Source organism: Taudactylus pleione, unplaced genomic scaffold, assembly GCF_031769625.1.
Source record: "Taudactylus pleione unplaced genomic scaffold, aTauple2 ptg000394l, whole genome shotgun sequence".
NCBI classification, from domain to species: domain Eukaryota; kingdom Metazoa; phylum Chordata; class Amphibia; order Anura; family Myobatrachidae; genus Taudactylus; species Taudactylus pleione.
This window is the reverse complement of record NW_028284795.1, coordinates 1,469,521-1,492,500: the sequence shown is the minus strand read 5'-3', so window position 1 is coordinate 1,492,500 and position 22,980 is coordinate 1,469,521. Positions and strand designations below refer to the sequence as shown.

The window sequence follows — 22,980 nt, the reverse complement described above, 5'->3', positions numbered from 1 at the left end:
AGTAATGGGAGGAGTTGGGCAGAGTGATGGCATAGTGTGCAGTCCTGGGAGGAGTTGGGCAGAGTGATGGCATAGTGTGCAGTACTGGGAGGAGTTAGGCAGACTGATGGCATAGTGTGCAGTAATGGGAGGAGTGTGGCAGAGTGATGGCATAGTGTGCAGTCCTGGGAGGAGTTGGGCAGAGTGATGGCATAGTGTGCAGTAATGGGAAGAGTTGGGCAGAGTGCTGGCATAGTGTGCAGTAATGGGAGGAGTTGGGCAGAGTGCTGGCATAGTGTGTAGTAATGGGAGGAGTTGGGCAGAGTGATGGCATAGTGTGCAGTACTGGGAGGAGTTAGGCAGACTGATGGCATAGTGTGCAGTCCTGGGAGGAGTTGGGCAGAGTGATGGCATAGTGTGCAGTAATGGGAAGAGTTGGGCAGAGTGCTGGCATAGTGTGCAGTACTGGGAGGAGTCGGGCAGAGTGCTGGCATAGTGTGCAGTAATAGGAGTTGGGGCAGAGTGCTGGCATAGTGATGGCATAGTGTGCAGTAATGGGAGGAGTCGGGCAGAGTGCTGGCATAGTGTGCAGTAATAGGAGGAGTTGGGCAGAGTGCTGGCATAGTGTGCAGTATTGGGAGGAGTCGGGCAGTGTGATGGCATAGTGTGCAGTAATAGGAGGAGTTGGGCAGAGTGCTGGCATAGTGATGGCATAGTGTGCAGTATTGGGAGGAGTCGGGCAGAGTGATGGCATAGTGTGCAGTAATGGGTGGAGTCGGGCAGAGTGATGGCATAGTGCGCAGTAATGGGAGGAGTTGGGCAGAGTGCTGGCATAGTGTGCAGTACTGGGAGGAGTTGGGCAGAGTGATGGCATAGTGTGCATTACTGGGAGGAGTTGGGCAGAGTGATGGCATAGTGTGCAGTAATGGGTGGAGTCGGGCAGAGTGATGGCATAGTGTGCAGTAATGGGAGGAGTTGGGCAGAGTGCTGGCATAGTGTGCAGTAATGGGAGGAGTTGGGCAGAGTGCTGGCATAGTGTGCAGTACTGGGAGGAGTTGGGCAGAGTGCTGGCATAGTGTGCAGTAATAGGAGGAGTTGGGGCAGAGTGCTGGCATAGTGATGGCATAGTGTGGCAGTATTGGGAGGAGTCGGGGCAGAGTGATGGCATAGTGTGCAGTAATGGGTGGAGTCGGGCAGAGTGATGGCATAGTGTGCAGTAATGGGAGGAGTTGGGCAGAGTGCTGGCATAGTGTGCAGTAATGGGAGGAGTTGGGCAGAGTGCTGGCATAGTGTGCAGTAATGGGAGGAGTTGGGCAGAGTGCTGGCATAGTGTGCAGTAATGGGAGGAGTTTGGCAGAGTGATGGCATAGTGTGCAGTAATGGGAGGAGTTGGGCAGAGTGCTGGCATAGTGTGCAGTACTGGGAGGAGTTGGGCAGAGTGCTGGCATAGTGTGCAGTAATGGGAGGAGTTGGGCAGAGTGATGGCATAGTGTGCAGTAATGGGAGGAGTTGGGCAGAGTGCTGGCATAGTGTGCAGTAATGGGAGGAGTTGGGCAGAGTGCTGGCATAGTGTGCAGTAATGGGAGGAGTTGGGCAGAGTGCTGGCATAGTGTGCAGTAATGGGAGGAGTTGGGCAGAGTGATGGCATAGTGTGCAGTAATGGGAGGAGTTGGGCAGAGTGCTGGCATAGTGTGCAGTAATGGGAAGAGTTGGGCAGAGTGATGGCATAGTGTGCAGTAATGGGAGGAGTTGGGCTGAGTGCTGGCATAGTGTGCGGTAATGGGAGGAGTTGGGCAGAGTGGCTGGCATAGTGTGCAGTAATGGGAGGAGTTGGGCAGAGTGATGGCATAGTGTGCAGTAATGGGAGGAGTTGGGCAGAGTGATGGCATAGTGTGCAGTAATGGGAGGAGTTGGGCAGAGTGCTGGCATAGTGTGCAGTAATGGGAAGAGTTGGGCAGAGTGCTGGCATAGTGTGCAGTAATGGGAGGAGTTGGGCAGAGTGCTGGCATAGTGTGCAGTAATGGGAGGAGTTGGGCAGAGTGCTGGCATAGTGTGCAGTAATGGGAGGAGTTGGGCAGAGTGATGGCATAGTGTGCAGTAATGGGAGGAGTTGGGCAGAGTGATGGCATAGTGTGCAGTAATGGGAGGAGTTGGGCAGAGTGATGGCATAGTGTGCAGTAATGGGAGGAGTTGGGCAGAGTGATGGCATAGTGTGCAGTAATGGGAGGAGTTGGGGCAGAGTGATGGCATAGTGTGCAGTAATGGGAGGGAGTTGGGCAGAGTGATGGCATAGTGTGCAGAGTAGGAGCAGAGGAGTAGCGTGTAACCATGGCGTCCGGAGAAAGTGCATGTCATAGTGCCCGCTCCCTGAACTGAACTGTGCCAGTGGGGTATGACCAGCCTGCGGGGGAATACTGAAGTGAAGAGAAAAAGAGCAAACCGTGTCAGTATCACGCTGGGCATTGAGATCTCATTGGGGGAATAGAAAGCTTCGGTGATGCGCTATTTGGCACTGCTTTATCTATGTATAGCACCTAGGATCTGACTTTTTTATCTCCTTTGAATCATTGTTATTAGTTAATAGAGGAGATTGTATTATATATTCTGATCATTTACCTTAATTGACAGAATACATGCGCTAGAGTGATATTACACAGGGTGCGCAGCTTATTACTGTAATCACTGCCCCAAGCAGCTGTCACTGGAGTGGGGACACCTATGGGAAGCTCCATTCTTAGCTTTGGACCTCATTCAGAGCCGCTCATTCCGAGCAATGTTCGCACATCTGCGCATGCGTATGGGTTGTAATAGGCATGCGCGAACCAGTCAGTGCGGTCGAAAATCGTGTGCTCGCAAAATAGCGAATGCCTGCTAATTTGAGTGACAGGAGGAGGCGTTTGTGGGTGGTAACAGGGGAAGGTGCTTGAAAACGGGGAGTGGAGATCAGAATGCAGGCGTGCCAAAAGGTCAAAACGGGCGTTTTAAGGGTGTGCATAATTAACAAAGCAGCGTCATCGTCCACGTCAGTTGGGGTGTCTTTTAGCCAGAACTGCTCGCATGATTGCGGTAGGAAAATCCAACCATAAGAATAGCGAGCAGTTCATACGCCTTTTCGATGTACTCGATTAATCTAATAAATAGCGGACATGACGTATGGTGCGAGCGGCCAGGGGGAGTTTTTTTCAAAATAACGACCGCATGTTTTGTTCGCTCGTTCAGACATAGAGGCGTCAATAGACCGCAAAGAGCGAACGGTTAATTTAAATAGCCAGCCCCTTTTTCTGAACGAGCGAACGCAAGTAGCGTCCGGCTCTGAATCGGACCCTTTGCTCCTACTTAGCAAATACACATGGCACCTATATAAATGTGAGTACTACTAATCATGTTCTGTCTACCACCACCATCATCATCATTATTATTATTATTATTATTATTATTATTATTATTATTATTATTATTATTATTATTATTTCAGGTCTCCTAATATTTTTTTAAGACATTTCAAATAACACTGTGTGGTCATGGCTGGGAGCACCACCATTACTTTATATAGCAAAGCAGTGACTTTTTTTTTTTTTTTACCTCATAATTGAAGTTTAGGATTTTACCTCAGATGTGTTAACCTTTAAGTCCATTGAAGTATAATGAATGACTGAGGAGAGAAAGAGGGAGGGGATCTAAGGGGAGAGGATAGTGCTGATCAGAGAGTGGAGATGACAGAGGCCAATAAGAAAGGAGAGGGGAGTGGCAAAGGGCCAATCCGAGAGGGCCAGTGACAGAAGCCAACAGAAAAAGGAGAGGGGTGGGACAGAAGCCAATAAGAAAGGAGTGGACAGAGCCGATCACAGGGTAGAGAGGGGAGGGAATTAAATAGGGGAGAAGTGAATGTAATCACTGTGACAGGAAAGAGGAGGTGACAGAAGATCACAGAGGAGGGAGGGCCGGAGGGGAGGTGACAGAAGATGATCACAGAGGAGGGAGGGCCGGAGGGGAGGTGACAGAAGATGATCACAGAGGAGGGAGGGCCGGAGGGGAGGTGACAGAAGATGATCACAGAGGAGGGAGGGCCGGAGGGGAGGTGACAGAAGATGATCACAGAGGAGGGAGGGTCGGGGGAGGTGACAGAAGATGATCACAGAGGAGGGAGGGGCCGGAGGGGAGGTGGGTGACAGAAGATGATCACAGAGGAGGGAGGGCCGGAGGGGAGGTGACAGAAGATGATCACAGAGGAGGGAGGGCTGGAGGGGAGGTGACAGAAGATGATCACAAAGGAGGGGGAGCCGGAGGGGAGGTGGGTGACAGAAGATGATCACAGAGGAGGGGGAGCCGGAGGGGAGGTGGGTGACAGAAGATGATCACAGAGGAGGGAGGGCCGGAGGGGAGGTGACAGAAGATGATCACAGAGGAGGGAGGGCCAGAGGGGAGGTGACAGAAGATGATCACAGAGGAGGGGGAGCCGGAGGGGAGGTTGGTGACAGAAGATGATCACAGAGGAGGGAGGGCCAGAGGGGAGGTGACAGAAGATGATCACAGAGGAGGGAGGGCCGGAGGGGAGGTGACAGAAGATGATCACAGAGGAGGGAGGGCTGGAGGGGAGGTGACAGAAGATGATCACAGAGGAAGGAGGGCCGGAGGGGAGGTGACAGAAGATGATCACAGAGGAGGGAGGGCTGGAGGGGAGGTGACAGAAGATGATCACAAAGGAGGGGGAGCCAGAGGGGAGGTGGGTGACAGAAGATGATCACAGAGGAGGGAGGGCCAGAGGGGAGGTGACAGAAGATGATCACAGAGGAGGGGGAGCCGGAGGGGAGGTGGGTGACAGAAGATGATCACAGAGGACGGAGGGCCGGAGGGGAGGTGGGTGACAGAAGATGATCACAGAGGAGGGAGGGCCGGAGGGGAGGTGGGTGACAGAAGATGATCACAGAGGAGGGAGGGCCGGAGGGGAGGTGGGTGACAGAAGATGATCACAGAGGAGGGAGGGCCGGAGGGGAGGTGACAGAAGATGATCACAGAGGAAGGAGGGCCGGAGGGGAGGTGACAGAAGATGATCACAGAGGAGGGAGGGCCGGAGGGGAGGTGACAGAAGATGATCACAGAGGAGGGAGGGCTGGAGGGGAGGTGACAGAAGATGATCACAAAGGAGGGGGAGCCGGAGGGGAGGTGACAGAAGATGATCACAGAGGAGGGAGGGTCGGGGGAGGTGACAGAAGATGATCACAGAGGAGGGAGGGCCGGAGGGGAGGTGGGTGACAGAAGATGATCACAGAGGAGGGAGGGCCGGAGGGGAGGTGACAGAAGATGATCACAGAGGAGGGGGAGCCGGAGGGGAGGTGGGTGACAGAAGATGATCACAGAGGAGTGAGGGCCGGAGGGGAGGTGACAGAAGATGATCACAGAGGAGGGAGGGCTGGAGGGGAGGTGACAGAAGATCACAGAGGAGGGAGGGCCGGAGGGGAGGTGACAGAAGATGATCACAGAGGAGGGGGGGCCGGAGGGGAGGTGACAGAAGATGATCACAGAGGAGGGAGGGCCGGAGGGGAGGTGGGTGACAGAAGATGATCACAGAGGACGGAGGGCCGGAGGGCAGGTGACAGAAGATGATCACAGAGGACGGAGGGCCGGAGGGCAGGTGACAGAAGATGATCACAGAGGAGGGGGAGCCGGAGGGGAGGTGGGTGACAGAAGATGATCACAGAGGAGGGAGGGCCGGAGGGGAGGTGACAGAAGATGAACACAGAGGAGGGAGGGCCAGAGGGGAGGTGACAGAAGATGATCACAGAGGAGGGGGAGCCGGAGGGGAGGTGGGTGACAGAAGATGATCACAGAGGAGGGAGGGCCAGAGGGGAGGTGACAGAAGATGATCACAGAGGAGGGAGGGCCGGAGGGGAGGTGACAGAAGATGATCACAGAGGAGGGAGGGCTGGAGGGGAGGTGACAGAAGATGATCACAGAGGAAGGAGGGTCGGGGGAGGTGACAGAAGATGATCACAGAGGAGGGAGGGCCGGAGGGGAGGTGGGTGACAGAAGATGATCACAGAGGAGGGAGGGCCGGAGGGGAGGTGACAGAAGATGATCACAGAGGAGGGGGAGCCGGAGGGGAGGTGGGTGACAGAAGATGATCACAGAGGAGTGAGGGCCGGAGGGGAGGTGACAGAAGATGATCACAGAGGAGGGAGGGCTGGAGGGGAGGTGACAGAAGATCACAGAGGAGGGAGGGCCGGAGGGGAGGTGACAGAAGATGATCACAGAGGAGGGGGGGCCGGAGGGGAGGTGACAGAAGATGATCACAGAGGAGGGAGGGCCGGAGGGGAGGTGGGTGACAGAAGATGATCACAGAGGAGGGAGGGCCGGAGGGGAGGTGACAGAAGATGATCACAGAGGAGGGGGAGCCGGAGGGGAGGTGGGTGACAGAAGATGATCACAGAGGAGTGAGGGCCGGAGGGGAGGTGACAGAAGATGATCACAGAGGAGGGAGGGCTGGAGGGGAGGTGACAGAAGATCACAGAGGAGGGAGGGCCGGAGGGGAGGTGACAGAAGATGATCACAGAGGAGGGGGGGCCGGAGGGGAGGTGACAGAAGATGATCACAGAGGAGGGAGGGCCGGAGGGGAGGTGGGTGACAGAAGATGATCACAGAGGACGGAGGGCCGGAGGGCAGGTGACAGAAGATGATCACAGAGGACGGAGGGCCGGAGGGCAGGTGACAGAAGATGATCACAGAGGAGGGGGAGCCGGAGGGGAGGTGGGTGACAGAAGATGATCACAGAGGAGGGAGGGCCGGAGGGGAGGTGACAGAAGATGATCACAGAGGAGGGAGGGCCAGAGGGGAGGTGACAGAAGATGATCACAGAGGAGGGGGAGCCGGAGGGGAGGTGGGTGACAGAAGATGATCACAGAGGAGGGAGGGCCAGAGGGGAGGTGACAGAAGATGATCACAGAGGAGGGAGGGCCGGAGGGGAGGTGACAGAAGATGATCACAGAGGAGGGAGGGCTGGAGGGGAGGTGACAGAAGATGATCACAGAGGAAGGAGGGCCGGAGGGGAGGTGACAGAAGATGATCACAGAGGAGGGAGGGCCGGAGGGGAGGTGACAGAAGATGATCACAGAGGAGGGAGGGCTGGAGGGGAGGTGACAGAAGATGATCACAAAGGAGGGGGAGCCAGAGGGGAGGTGGGTGACAGAAGATGATCACAGAGGAGGGAGGGCCAGAGGGGAGGTGACAGAAGATGATCACAGAGGAGGGGGAGCCGGAGGGGAGGTGGGTGACAGAAGATGATCACAGAGGACGGAGGGCCGGAGGGGAGGTGGGTGACAGAAGATGATCACAGAGGAGGGAGGGCCGGAGGGGAGGTGGGTGACAGAAGATGATCACAGAGGAGGGAGGGCCGGAGGGGAGGTGGGTGACAGAAGATGATCACAGAGGAGGGAGGGCCGGAGGGGAGGTGACAGAAGATGATCACAGAGGAAGGAGGGCCGGAGGGGAGGTGACAGAAGATGATCACAGAGGAGGGAGGGCCGGAGGGGAGGTGACAGAAGATGATCACAGAGGAGGGAGGGCTGGAGGGGAGGTGACAGAAGATGATCACAAAGGAGGGGGAGCCGGAGGGGAGGTGGGTGACAGAAGATGATCACAGAGGAGGGAGGGTCGGGGGAGGTGACAGAAGATGATCACAGAGGAGGGAGGGCCGGAGGGGAGGTGGGTGACAGAAGATGATCACAGAGGAGGGAGGGCCGGAGGGGAGGTGACAGAAGATGATCACAGAGGAGGGGGAGCCGGAGGGGAGGTGGGTGACAGAAGATGATCACAGAGGAGTGAGGGCCGGAGGGGAGGTGACAGAAGATGATCACAGAGGAGGGAGGGCTGGAGGGGAGGTGACAGAAGATCACAGAGGAGGGAGGGCCGGAGGGGAGGTGACAGAAGATGATCACAGAGGAGGGGGGGCCGGAGGGGAGGTGACAGAAGATGATCACAGAGGAGGGGGAGCCGGAGGGGAGGTGGGTGACAGAAGATGATCACAGAGGAGGGAGGGCCGGAGGGTAGGTGACAGAAGATGATCACAGAGGAGGGGGGGCCGGAGGGGAGGTGACAGAAGATGATCACAGAGAAGGGGGGGCCGGAGGAGAGGTGACAGAAGATGATCACAGAGGAGGGGGGGCCGGAGGGGAGGTGACAGAAGATGATCACAGAGGAGGGAGGGCCGGAGGGGAGGTGGGTGACAGAAGATGATCACAGAGGACGGAGGGCCGGAGGGCAGGTGACAGAAGATGATCACAGAGGAGGGGGGGCCGGAGGGGAGGTAATCTGGGCAGTTTGAGGGGCATGGGCATGCGCACGACAGAGCCGGCTCCGTTGTGCGCATGCGCACTGGGCCACCATCGACCCGCTTGCGAGCGTATAGCGCTCGCGAGCGGGTCTGAGTCAGGCCCAGTGTGACGGCCGCCTGTTAGTTTTATCTCGGTTTATTTGCTCTATATCCTAAATAAGTTATGGATCTGAGATCCTTTTACGGATCTGAGATCCATAACTTATTTAGGATATAGAACAAATAAACCGAGATAAAACTAACAGGCGGCCGTCACACTGGGCCTTATTCAGACCCGCTCGCGAGCGCTATGCGCTTGCAAGCAGGTCGATGGTGGCCCAGTGCGCATACGCACAACGGAGCCAGCTCCGTCGTGCGCATGCACGAGACCCGGATAGCAACGGCGAAACCGTCGCTCCGGGTCTCGCTCCAAAGGGGGCATGCTGTCGATGTTGAGTGAGTACGCCCCCTTTGGTGGGCAGGCCGGGGGAGTGGCTGCCCAAACTGAGGCGTTCCCATGTGGGAGAGATTTCGGCTCTGTCGTTGCCGCAAGCCCCAGAGAGATTTCGGCTCTGAGACCCTACCACAAGGGTCTCATCGCAAGCCCGATGGTCGCGATGGTGTTGACCATCGCGGCCATCTTCCTGGCCGCTCGCTATAGCTATGGGTTGTCACCCACAGCTATGCAAGTGGCCAGGAGGCCATTCTAAGAAAAAAAAAAACGGCCCTGATTCATAGCGAGAGTTCTGTCAGAGCGTCCGGCTCTGAATCAGGGCCCCTGTGCAGCGCCCCATGAATTCCGGAACCCTGGATGGCGCCCTCTGTCCATTTTGGTGCCCAGATCACATGCTCCACTGGGACCATCCTCGCTCCACCCCTGAGTAGGAGTAGAGGTTCCGGTGCCCCCTCACTATAATGCAATCATTGTGTTTTACCTTGAGGAGCAAAAGTATTGAAATAAGATAGAGGTGGATTTTGTAGGATGTTCCTTGATGTGTAGGAGGAGGGACCTTTTCTGTACACTTACCGGTAGTAGTACTAGGGATGGCCATCAAGCTGTAGCAGTGTTGCCGCCATCTACCCTTGCCCTGCAGTGACGTTTAGGCATGGTAACCAATGGATGGCGTGATGGTGCGCTTACGCAGTGAGCAGCTGAAGTCTGTGTATGTACAAAGGAGCCCTTCTGCTGACACATGAGCGGAGAATGTAATCGCCTGCGAGACGCAAGTTCCCGGCGAGTCTGGTTTTGCCATGTAAAGGATTTCCACGTTATATAACGGCCTTCAGACTCACCGGGATTTCCCCCATGCCTGCATCTCGCAGGCTATTACATTTCCCTATGGAGTTCCTCCTTCCACGTGTAGCAGCAGAAGCGATGTCAGAGCAGCCGATGGAAAGAAGCCAGCGATGGTGGCAACATCGCAATACTGGCAGTGAATGAGAAAAGCATTCCATTGGGAACATCGATGGTTTCCAATGGCAATCCCTAGGTAATAGATGGGTGGTAGGCATGTTCTGTTTGCAGATCTCTGCATAGCGGGCTATCTATACATGGTTACCATACGCACATACACACTTGGTGTGCTTGGCAACGGGTATTGGAAGAGACAGTTTAACCCCATGGTGACCTGGCCAAGCCTCCATGTAACATTGAACTCAAGTGTTCTTTGGAAATGGGGATCATACCCTGAGACATGCGTGTTATCGGGTACTAAGGGAGACACCACGGTAATGGCGGGATACTATGTGTATACTGGGGCCTGATTTCTGTATAACCAGATACATTCATGTGCAGGGTATTACACTGTCATTCTGCTCCTTGTTTGCAGCTCTCTGGGTTTGAGCTCTCGAAGACGGAGTCGTCCATCAGAAAGCCGCCTAATGTGGAGCAGAGGAAGGAGAGCATTGAGCTGGCCTACATCGCGCCAGAAACCTTGCAGGACATAAACGCATACGATAAACGCAGCGAGATTTACAGGTGAGGCCCCGGAGGAACAATTTATATATAAGATTAGTGATGGTCACATGAAAACGAGAAAAAACTCCGGAAATCGGAGCAATAGAAAACGATACACAAAACGCAGAATTGTTGTCGGATTTTACAATTTTAAAAGAGAATAATAATAATAAGAGTAACAAATATAATACCAGAAATAATAATAATAAGAGTAACAAATATAATACCAGAAATAATAATAAGAGTAACAAATATAATACCAGAAATAATAATAAGAGTAACAAATATAATACCAGAAATAATAATAAGAGTAACAAATATAATACCAGAAATGATAATAATAAGAGTAACAAATATAATACCAGAAATAATAATAAGAGTAACAAATGTAATACCAGAAATAATAATAAGAGTAACAAATATAATACCAGAAATGATAATAATAAGAGTAACAAATATAATACCAGAAATAATAATAAGAGTAACAAATATAATACCAGAAATAATAATAATAAGAGTAACAAATATAATACCAGAAATAATAATAATAAGAGTAACAAATACAATACCAGAAATAATAATAAGAGTAACAAATATAATACCAGAAATAATAATAATAAGAGTAACAAATATAATACCAGAAATAATAATAATAAGAGTAACAAATATAATACCAGAAATAATAATAATAAGAGTAACAAATATAATACCAGAAATAATAATAATAAGAGTAACAAATATAATACCAGAAATAATAATAATAAGAGTAACAAATATAATACCAGAAATAATAATAATAAGAGTAACAAATATAATACCAGAAATAATAATAATAAGAGTAACAAATATAATACCAGAAATAATAATAAGAGTAACAAATATAATACCAGAAATAATAATAATTAGAGTAACAAATATAATACCAGAAATAATAATAAGAGTAACAAATATAATACCAGAAATGATAATAATGAAGAGCGAGGGTACAGGACGTGTGGTCAGAAAAGGAACCGTTATCGAGAATATAGAGACGAAAAAGGGGCAAAAAGTGGGAAGGGGGGAAGGAAGGAGGCGAGAAAACGATGGGGCGCGCAAGAGTCATAGCAGGGATAAAGGGCGAAACCAGATATCGTGGATGACGTCATTTCGCCAGGCGGAAACTTCTCGCCGTATTCAATTCCAAATAGTTTTCGCGTACGCGAAAATGCAATGGAATAAGCGACATAGATTCGGCTATGAATAGGTGGTGAAAAAAAGTGCAGAATTGCGGTTTTGGGGTGCAAACGTCGGGAAACCACTCAGCAAAAACGAAGAACACCCCAAAAAATGACTTTGAGAAAGGGGGTGAAAAGTCCAAAGTTGGGGTACAAACTTAAAAACTAGCGAAATAAGCTTTTTGGGGGTCTGTAAGTATGGGGGAGGTGTTTTTTTGATTGCAGTGTTGCTGAAGGCGCGTTTTTTAAAACTTCACTTTTGATCATTTTAAATCTGCTTGCACCCATTTCATGTACCCCAAATTTACTGGGACCAGTTATTTTCTCTAACAAAAACTGCTAAATGCTAATCTACACCACTTCTGCAAAGACGCTAATTAGCAGCTATTGAGAGCATTTAAGTACCCCAAATACCTGTTCGGGGGTATCTATAGTGATCCCCAATGTCAGTGCATCTTTTGGGGGGTGTCTGGCTGATTTCTCCAAATCTGACAGCACTTTTCGCCTGTTTGCGTTTCGCCAGGTCCCGTTTTCGCGTCCTTTGGAATTGAATAGGGCGAATAGCAGGGGCACGCCCAATAAGTTTCCACGTCCAAAACACGCAATGACATCATAGTTCCAACACAATGTTTGTTGCTATTCGCCCTTCTGTGTATGGTAGCACAGTGCAGTAAAATGGGCCACAATGGGGTTTATGTCTCGATATCCCCGGTTCTGGCACCTGATACTGACAGAGGAGAGCCCGTTTCCAGCTTGTTGGATGTCATCAGTGTAGGTTATACCACTTTCAGACAGAAAATGGCAAAAAACACGGATTTTTCCCGACTTTTGCGTACCGTCTGTACCCCCCTTCAGACAGAAGAGCAAGTTACCGGGTCAAAAAATTCAACCCGGTAATTTGCTGATTTACACAGGTATTTCTTCTGTCTGAAAGGGTCAACACGGGACTAAATTCCCCTGTCTCCGAACCTGGTAAATTCCTGGGTCGAAGTCCCGGGAATTTCGACCTGTGATGATCCTTTCAGACAGAAAAAGGTCCCGTGTAAATCGCCAAATTACCGGGTTGAAATGTCTAACTCGGCAATTTGGACTTCTGTCTGAAAGGGGTATAAGAAGTGTGTCGCTCCTGCAGGGCAGGGCTTGGAGAGATTATAGTGAGGTGGTGAACACTACATGCTTATAAATAACATTATCCCTGAATTATTACATAAGGTAAGTCTGCATGGGCACTTTTCCCTGCATTACATACAGCAGACTGGGATCGCTGCTTCAACGATTGCCAAAAATAGCAGAAATAGATTATTATAATGAATGCATGGCAGATATATCCGAACATAGACTGCGCCACACGCTCATCCATGCCCTGAAGGACCTGCCAGGTCCTAGAGATTCATTTATCAATATATTCATAAAAGGTCAATCACACGACTAATACGTGTTTTCTTACAGCACTTAGACAGTCAGCCATGGGGGCAACTAAATGTCTAACGTATAATAATTATCCCTCTCTTTTCCAGTCTGGGTGTGGTGATTTATGAAATTGCAACGGGAAAACTCCCATTTCAGGGTAAGTAATCACCCCCCCGTACACACCCTGTGTCACACAAATCCAAGTTCCTTTGATAAATCTACACAGGTCTGAGAACTTTTACAGCTTATAATGCCTCTATCTGTTGAGGTGAGAGGTGTTTGACATGATCTGTTCCTGGGATGTGTAGTTCCACAGCAGCTTGCGTGCCACGTGTTGCCTACCCCTGCATTGTGCTATGAATCTTAAAATGTTCTGAAAAAAATAAGTAGACCCCTTGAACCTTGCACCATTTGACAGTGGTACTTCACATACTGTACCGGATCGTACTACGGCGATACATTGAGAAGTTTACCCTGCAATGGCGCAGGAAAATCCGCCCTCCCCTTGCGATGTTCTTATAAGCCTTCGCCAGAAGTGTAATGACCAGATAAATGAATGAATTAGGGAGCACGCACGGGCCAGAGAGCCAGCACATATCCCGAAAATCCTTTCCTTTTATCAGTGACACCCAGTGCATCAAATAGACCCCTGGCGCGGGTGGCCTCGCGGCTCCCCCGTCCCAATTTCAGCACTGCCAGAGACTCTCCTGCTGGCTCCTCCTCAGTGACCGGGAGCTGGACGCTGCGCAAAAACATCCCAGTGCTGTGCCCGGCTCCCGGTCACAGAGAAGGAGCCGGTATTTTGGTGTCGCCCCTTCTGAGTGTGACGCACGGTGTGGCCGCAACCCCCCTAGTGATGCCATTGCTTTTACCAAACTGCGCGTACGAGGCCCAGAGAGGCTGCTTATGCTGGATTTTTTTTTTTCCGTACTACGCTTATGCGCTAGAAAAGGTTGTGCACATATGGTACATCTTCAGAAGACACTGGGCACCAGGCGGCACAGTAGTGGCGGCTCCAGCGGTGGGGCTAGGGCACAAATAGGGGAGCACCACCAACTGCCAGTCAGTCCCAGCCGGTGGTCTTTGGCAGCGTTCGAAAAGGCAGTTAGTGTGGGCCCCGCCTCTGGAGCCGCCATTCCCGCACAGTAAATATACATAACCGATACGGAGATTCGGTAATATAATAATCATAGGTACATATTCTACCATTATGGTTGTTGGTAATGACAGAAGTGTATATACAGGGGCTGGTTCTGCTTTGGGAGTAAAGCGGAACTTTGCACCTGGGTAAAACCATTCTGCACTGCAGGTGGGGGAGCTGTAACATGTGCAGGGAGAGTTAGATTTGGGAGGGGCGGTGTCAGAACTCAAATCTACATTGCAGTGTAAGAATAGCGTTACGGAGTATATCTAAAGTGAATTAGCACTGCGCATGCTCCGAAAATGGGTGCATGCACGTATGGTCCCTGCAGAGTCCTACGCATATCGCTTGCGTCTACTTTTACTGTATGATGGAAGAGGCAGCGCTGAGTTGTAATGAGATGTTCTCACATGGGCAAAGCTCAGGGATGGTGCGGCCTGTGCAGACCTGGACATAAGCTTATATATATACAAATTAAACCATGGCGCTCAATTAATACATTACACATAAGTGTTCAAAGTCCACTCATGAAATCCTCCTTTGCTTAGTGTAGATCCCCAAGTAAGGACTGGCCGGCGATCTTGTATAATTACACTGGGATCCTGAGAAAAGGAGAAGACCAGGGCGCCTCCGAGTACAATAAAACCACGTAAACACCGCGTGTGCTGTAACTAATAATAAGTAATCCTATACCGTATGTGAGGAAACAACGCATCTTATCTGATAACCGGGCATCACCGCTCCATGACACTGCGTGTGCTGTAACTAATAATAAGTGATCCTGTACCGTATGTGAGGAAACAACGTATCTTATCTGATAACTGGGCATCACCGCTCCATGACACCGCGTGAGCTGTAACTAATAATAAGTGATCCTGTACCGTATGTGAGGAAACAACGTATCTTATCTGATAACTGGACATCACAGCTCCATGACACCGCGTGTGCTGTAACTAATAATAAGTGATCCTGTACCGTATGTGAGGAAACAACTGAGGAAACAATGTATCTTATCTGATAACTGGGCATCACAGCTCCATGACACCGCGTGTGCTGTAACTAATAATAAGTGATCCTGTACCGTATGTGAGGAAACAACGCATCTTATCTGATAACCGGGCATCACCGCTCCATGACACCGCGTGTGCTGTAACTAATAATAATAAGTGATCCTGTACCGTATGTGAGGAAACAACGCATCTTATCTGATAACCGGGCATCACCGCTCCATGACACCGCGTGTGCTGTAACTAATAATAAGTGATCCTGGACTGTATGTGAGGAAACAACGTATCTTATCTGATAACCGGGCATCACCGCTCCATGACACCGCATGTGCTGTAACTAATAATAAGTGATCCTGTACCGTATGTGTGGAAACAACGCATCTTATCTGAAAGCCGGGCATCACCGCTCCATGACACCGTGTGTGCTGTAATTAATAATAAGTGGTCCTGTACCGTATGTGAGGTAACAACGCATCTTATCTGATAACCGGGCATCACCGCTCCATGACACCGCGTGTGCTGTACTAATAATAAGTGATCCTGTACCGTATGTGAGGAAACAACGCATCTTATCTGATAATCGGGCATCACAGCTCCATGACACCGCGTGTGTTGTAACTAATAATAATAATAGGTGATCCTGTACCGTATGTGAGGAAACAACGCATCTTATCTGATAACCCGGCATAACCGCTCCATGACACCGCGTGTACTGTAACTAATAATAATAAGTGATCCTGTACCGTATGTGAGGAAACAACGCATCTTATCTGATAATCGGGCATCACCGCTCCATGACACCGCGTGTGCTGTAACTAATAATAAGTGATCCTGTACCGTATGTGAGGAAACAACTGAGGAAACAATGTATCTTATCTGATAACTGGGCATCACAGCTCCATGACACCGCGTGTGCTGTAACTAATAATAAGTGATCCTGTACCGTATGTGAGGAAACAACGCATCTTATCTGATAACCGGGCATCACCGCTCCATGACACCGCGTGTGCTGTAACTAATAATAATAAGTGATCCTGTACCGTATGTGAGGAAACAACGCATCTTATCTGATAACCGGGCATCACCGCTCCATGACACCGCGTGTGCTGTAACTAATAATAAGTGATCCTGGACTGTATGTGAGGAAACAACGTATCTTATCTGATAACCGGGCATCACCGCTCCATGACACCGCATGTGCTGTAACTAATAATAAGTGATCCTGTACCGTATGTGTGGAAACAACGCATCTTATCTGAAAGCCGGGCATCACCGCTCCATGACACCGTGTGTGCTGTAATTAATAATAAGTGGTCCTGTACCGTATGTGAGGTAACAACGCATCTTATCTGATAACCGGGCATCACCGCTCCATGACACCGCGTGTGCTGTAACTAATAATAAGTGATCCTGTACCGTATGTGAGGAAACAACGCATCTTATCTGATAATCGGGCATCACAGCTCCATGACACCGCGTGTGTTGTAACTAATAATAATAATAGGTGATCCTGTACCGTATGTGAGGAAACAACGCATCTTATCTGATAACCCGGCATAACCGCTCCATGACACCGCGTGTACTGTAACTAATAATAATAAGTGATCCTGTACCGTATGTGAGGAAACAACGCATCTTATCTGATAATCGGGCATCACCGCTCCATGACACCGCGTGTGCTGTAACTAATAATAAGTGATCCTATACCGTATGTGAGGAAACAACGCATCTTATCTGATAATCGGGCATCACCGCTCCATGACACCGCGTGTCAGGTAACTAATAATAAGTGATCCTGTACCTCGTATGTGAGGAAACAACGCATCTTATCTGATAACCGGGCATCACCGCTCCATGACACCGCGTGTACTGTAACTAATAATAATAAGTGATCCTGTACCGTATGTGAGGAAACAACGCATATTATCTGATAACCGGGCAACACCGCTCCATGACACCTCGTGTGCTGTAACTAATAATAAGTGATCCTGGACCGTATGTGAGGAAACAACGTATCTTATCTGATAACCGGGCATCACCGCTCCATGACACCGCGTGTGCTGTAACTAATAATAAGTGATCCTGTACCGTATGTGAGGAAACAACGTATCTTATCTGATAACCGGGCATCACCGCTCCATGACACCGCGTGTGCTGTAACTAATAATAAGTGATCCTGTACCGTATGTGAGGAAACAACGCTTCTTATCTGATAACCGGGCATCACAGCTCCATGACACCGCGTGTGTTGTAACTAATAATAATAAGTGATCCTATACCGTATGTGAGGAAACAACGCATCTTATCTGATAATCGGGCATCACCGCTCCATGACACCACGTGTGCTGTAATTAATAATAAGTGGTCCTGTACTGTATGTGAGGTAACAACGCATCTTATCTGATAACCGGGCATCACAGCTCCATGACACCGCGTGTGTTGTAACTAATAATAATAAGTGATCCTGTACCGTATGTGAGGAAACAACGCATCTTATCTGATAACCGGGCATCACCGCTCCATGACACCGCGTGTACTGTAACTAATAATAATAAGTGATCCTGTACCGTATGTGAGGAAACAACGCATCTTATCTGATAACCGGGCATCACAGCTCCATGACACCGCGTGTGCTGTAACTAATAATAATAAGTGATCCTGTACCGTATGTGAGGAAACAACGCATCTTATCTGATAATCGGGCATCACCGCTCCATGACACCGCGTGAGCTGTAACTAATAATAATAAGTGATCCTGGACCGTATGTGAGGAAACAACGTATCTTATCTGATAACCGGGCATCACCGCTCCATGACACCGCGTGTGCTGTAACTAATAATAAGTGATCCTGTACCGTATGTGAGGAAACAACGCATCTTATCTGATAACCGGGCATCACCGCTCCATGACACCGCGTGTGCTGTAACTAATAATAAGTGATCCTGTACCGTATGTGAGGAAACAACGCATCTTATCTGATAGCCGGGCATCACCGCTCCATGACACCGCGTGTGTTGTAACTAATAATAATAAGTGATCCTGTACCGTATGTGAGGAAACAACGCATCTTATCTGATAACCGGGCATCACCGCTCCATGACACCGCGTGTGCTGTAACTAATAATAAGTGATCCTGTACCGTATGTGAGGAAACAACGCATCTTATCTGATAGCCGGGCATCACCGCTCCATGACACCGCGTGTGTTGTAACTAATAATAATAAGTGATCCTGTACCGTATGTGAGGAAACAACGCATCTTATCTGATAACCGGGCATCACCGCTCCATGACACCGCGTGTGCTGTAATTAATAATAAGTGGTCCTGTACCGTATGTGAGGAAACAACGCATCTTATCTGATAACCGGGCATCACAGCTCCATGACACCGCGTGTGCTGTAACTAATAATAATAAGTGATCCTATACCGTATGTGAGGAAACAACGCATCTTATCTGATAACCGGGCATCACAGCTCCATGACACCGCGTGTACTGTAACTAATAATAATATTATTACGGGGATACGTCACTGTGTTATACATCTGGGTACTGCATGAGGGACAGGAGGACACATCACTGTTATACAGCTGGGTACTGCATGAGGCACAGGAGAACACGTCACTGTTATACAGCTGCGTACTGCATGAGGCACAGGAGGACACACAACTATGTTATACAGCTGGGTACTGCATGAGGCACAGGAGGACACGTCACTGTTATACAGCTGGGTACTGCATGGTGTACAGGAGGACACGTCACTGTTATACAGCTGGGTACTGCATGAGGCACAGGAGGACACGTCACTATGTTATACAGCTGGGTACTGCATGAGGCACAGGAGGACACGTCACTGTTATACAGCTGGGTACTGCATGAGGCACAGGAGGACACGTCACTGTTATACAGCTGGGTACTGCATGAGGCACAGGAGGACACGTCACTGTTATACAGCTGGGTACTGCATGAGGCACAGGAGGACACGTCACTGTTATACAGCTGGGTACTGCATGAGGCACAGGAGGACACGTCACTGTTATACAGCTGGGTACTGCATGGGGCACAGGAGGACACGTCACTGTTATACAGCTGGGTACTGCATGAGGCACAGGAGGACACGTCACTGTTATACAGCTGGGTACTGCATGAGGCACAGGAGAACACGTCACTGTTATATAGCTGGGTACTGCATGAGGCACAGGAGGACACGTCAGTATGTTATACAGCTGGGTACTGCATGAGGCACAGGAGGACACATCACTATGTTATACAGCTGGGTACTGCATGGGGTACAGGAGGACACATCACTGTTATACAGCTGGGTACTGCATGAGGCACAGGAGGACACGTCACTATGTTATACAGCTGGGTACTGCATGAGGCACAGGAGGACACATCACTGTTATGCAGCTGGGTACTGCATGGGGTACAGGAGGACACATCACTGTTATACAGCTGGGTACTGCATGGGGTACAGGAGGACATGTCACTATGTTATATAGCTGGGTACTGCATGAGGCACAGGATAACACGTCACTATGTTATACAGCTGGGTACTGCATGGGGCACAGGAGGACATGTCACTATGTTATACAGCTGGGTACTGCATGAGGCACAGGAGGACATATCACTGTTATACAGCTGGGTACTGCATGAGGCACAGGAGGACATATCACTGTTATACAGCTGTATACTGCATGAGGCACAGGAGAACACGTCACTATGTTATACAGCTGGGTACTGCATGGGGCACAGGAGGACACGTCACTGTTATACAGCTGGGTACTGCATGGGGCACAGGAGGACACGTCACTATGTTATACAGCTGGGTACTGCATGGGGTACAGGAGGACATGTCACTGGGGGGCTTGGACTGTTGCTAATATATGTCTGTTACACCCATAGACCAGCCAGTGACAGAGAGCACCCTGCCTGACATACAGCAGGACCTGTGCACGGAGGGAACTGCTGATCTCCCTGCTTCCTGTGTTCCTGTGTTACGTGACCTCATTACGCGGAGCCTGCAGAAGAATCCCAGTGATCGCCCCTCTGCTGGAGGTACCAATACTCTGACCATTCTGCATCACATCGCTATATAATACCTGATCATGCCCAATTACCATATGCCGCAACACATAGCCTCATAATACTATAAATTACCCCATATGCCGCAACATACAGCCTCATAATACTCCAAATTACCCCCATATACCGCAACATATAGCCTCATAATACTCCATATTACCCCATATACCGCAACATATAGCCTCATAATACTCCAAATTACCCCATATACCGCAACATATAGCCTCATAATACTCCATATTACCCCATATACCGCAACATATAGCCTCATAATACTCCATATTACCCCATATACCGCAACATATAGCCTCATAATACTCCAAATTACCCCATATACCGCAACATATAGCCTCATAATACTCCAAATTACCCCATATACCGCAATATATAGCCTCATAATACTCCATATTACCCCATATACCGCAACATATAGCCTCATAATACTCCAAATTACCCCATATACCGCAACATATAGCCTCATAATACTCCATATTACCCCATATACCGCAACATATAGCCTCATAATACTCCAAATTACCCCATATACTGCAATATATGTGTATATTTCCTAAGACATGGCAACATGTGCCAGCCTTGGCAGCGTGTGAGGGGGAATGTACCCTTGGCCACCATTTGTGCCAGCTATGGCAGCGTGTCAGGGGGAATGTACCCTTGGCCACCATTTGTGCCAGCCTTGGCAGCGTGTCAGGGGGAATGTACCCTTGGCCACCATTTGTGCCAGCTATGGCAGCGTGTCGGGGATTGTACCATTGGTGCCAGCTATGGCAGCGTGTCGGGGATTGTACCATTGGTGCCAGCTATGGCAGCGTGTCGGGGATTGTACCATTGGTGCCGGTGGCTGCGGTGCATTTCCTCCACAGCTGTCACCACTCTGTAACAAAATGTTATGGTTTCAAGAACATAACTTTCCTCCAAGCTGCCTTGGGTGACTGGGAAGGTCAGAATCCTGCACACTAAAGCTGCCCACACACCAGACCGACTTACATCCAACCAGCCAACTTGTTGATTGGTTGGAATGAGAATCTGGTAAGGGATGAAAGTAAATGACAATCAGCAATTTGCTCCCAAACGCCGGAAAATGGACAAAAACTGTTGTTTGAACAAATTGTTTAGATCAAACATGTAACAAACTTGTCTGACGCCATTTTCATCTATTTTCTGGCAATTAGGAGCAAATTGCTGATCATCAGTTACTCCCATACATTACCAGATTTTCATTCCAACCAATCAACTAGTTGGATGGTTGGATGAAATTTGGTCTAGTCCAGTGATTCCCAACCTCAGTCCTCAAGGCACACTAACAGTCCTGGTTTTAGTGATATCCATGCTTAAGCACAGATGGTTAAATCAAAATAACTGAGGTACTAATTAAGTCACATGTGCTCAAGTATGGCTATCCTTAAAACCTGGACTGTTAGTGTGCCTTGAGGACCATGGTTGGGAAACCATGGTCTAGTGTGTGGCCAGCTCAACACATCAGAGGGGTCTATTTACTAAGCAGTGTTAGGAGACAGAGTGAAAAGTGATAAGGTACCAGCCAATCAGCTCCTAACTGTCATCTCACAGGCTGTGTTTGAAAAATGACAGTTGGGAGCTGATTGGCTGGTACCTTATCACTTTTCACTCTGTCTCCTAACACTGCTTAGTAAATAGACCCCCCTAGTCTCCTTTCTCCCTATGTCCTCCAACCTTGGCTCTTTTTCCGGCTGCATCCCAACGCTGTTGTGTTCCTAGGTCCCCCTGCCCGTCCCCTATTATCCACCCCTATCATGCGTCAGCTATTTGTTTTTGTGAAGAATAACATTTGTACAGGAGAGGGGGGCAGTAGAGCAAACCACCTGACGGGGGGGCCCACCCCTCAGCATACATGGGTAGTTGGGTCTATGTGGTGCCCTGTCTTATTTATACACCATTTTGGTGAGTGTCTCTTTAAATGTAATTATTCTCTGTCCTTACAGTGATTGTGGACCAGCTGATGGCTCATTTGAACCAGAGAGAGTGCTAAGAACCAATTACTTGTGACCACAGAACAAATCTGAGAACCTGGAGGATCAGGGGCTGAGAACTCCTGGACTGTCACCACCCATGTACAAAGCTTGGCTGGAGAATAAATCTGCATTCAGAGTGTGTTACACAATCTTACAATCTACAAATAGTGTGTGCTGTCACCCATAGCAATCAATGACATGGTAGCTTTGATCTACTTGGTGCTAGTTACAGCTGGTCTCTGGTTGGTTGCTATGCAGCATACTTGCATCTGGTTGCAGCAAACTTCATGTGAGGCCATCGGGCAACTTCATATTCCAATGACGATTAGCTTATCATCCGCGACTGTAATGGAGCAAACTCAGGAACGCCATGAAATTCGCTGCTTTGTCCACTTCTAGGACCCATGAATAATGAATGTTCTAGTATTCTAAGCTTTTATCTGGACCGTTGTTAATGAGCTTTTCTGCCTTATGGGACGTGTATAACCTCCTGGGAACACAATCACATCTGCTTATACAGCAGCTGATAATAAATGTTACCTACACTGTGGCCCCAATCTCTCTTCTTTATTACAGATCTATAATTCAGCCCATGGAAGAGTCCTGTAACAAACCGGAGCCGGCAGATCATCGTGACCTTAGTGATGGCGGCAGCAGCTTATGCCGCGTACACACGGAGTGATTTAAATGCACTATTTGAACGCTAACGATATCTAAGATAATACATTGGTTTATTGCTTCAAACCCTCAACACCATGGTATAGCTTACATAATTAAACTAAAAATAACGACACAGACAAGAGCTTGGCTAAAAGGTCGCAGCTTTTATTTATAATGAATTCACCTAACCAGGGTGGCAGAGAGACGCTGCAGG

General features: G+C 49.3%; 1 protein-coding gene across 1 annotated transcript in view; it reads left to right on the top strand.

Moving 5' to 3' along the window:
• LOC148506821 (mixed lineage kinase domain-like protein) overlaps nucleotides 1-22,656 on the top strand; it is a gene marked incomplete at its 5' end in the record, with an annotated part of 27,161 nt that extends 4,505 nt beyond the window's left edge. The window contains 4 exon segments of the mRNA XM_088446222.1: nucleotides 10,114-10,262; nucleotides 12,973-13,022; nucleotides 19,918-20,070; nucleotides 22,077-22,656. Coding sequence (XP_088302348.1) covers nucleotides 10,114-10,262; nucleotides 12,973-13,022; nucleotides 19,918-20,070; nucleotides 22,077-22,123 — 399 coding nt within the window.
• Nucleotides 22,657-22,980: the final 324 nt, after the last annotated feature.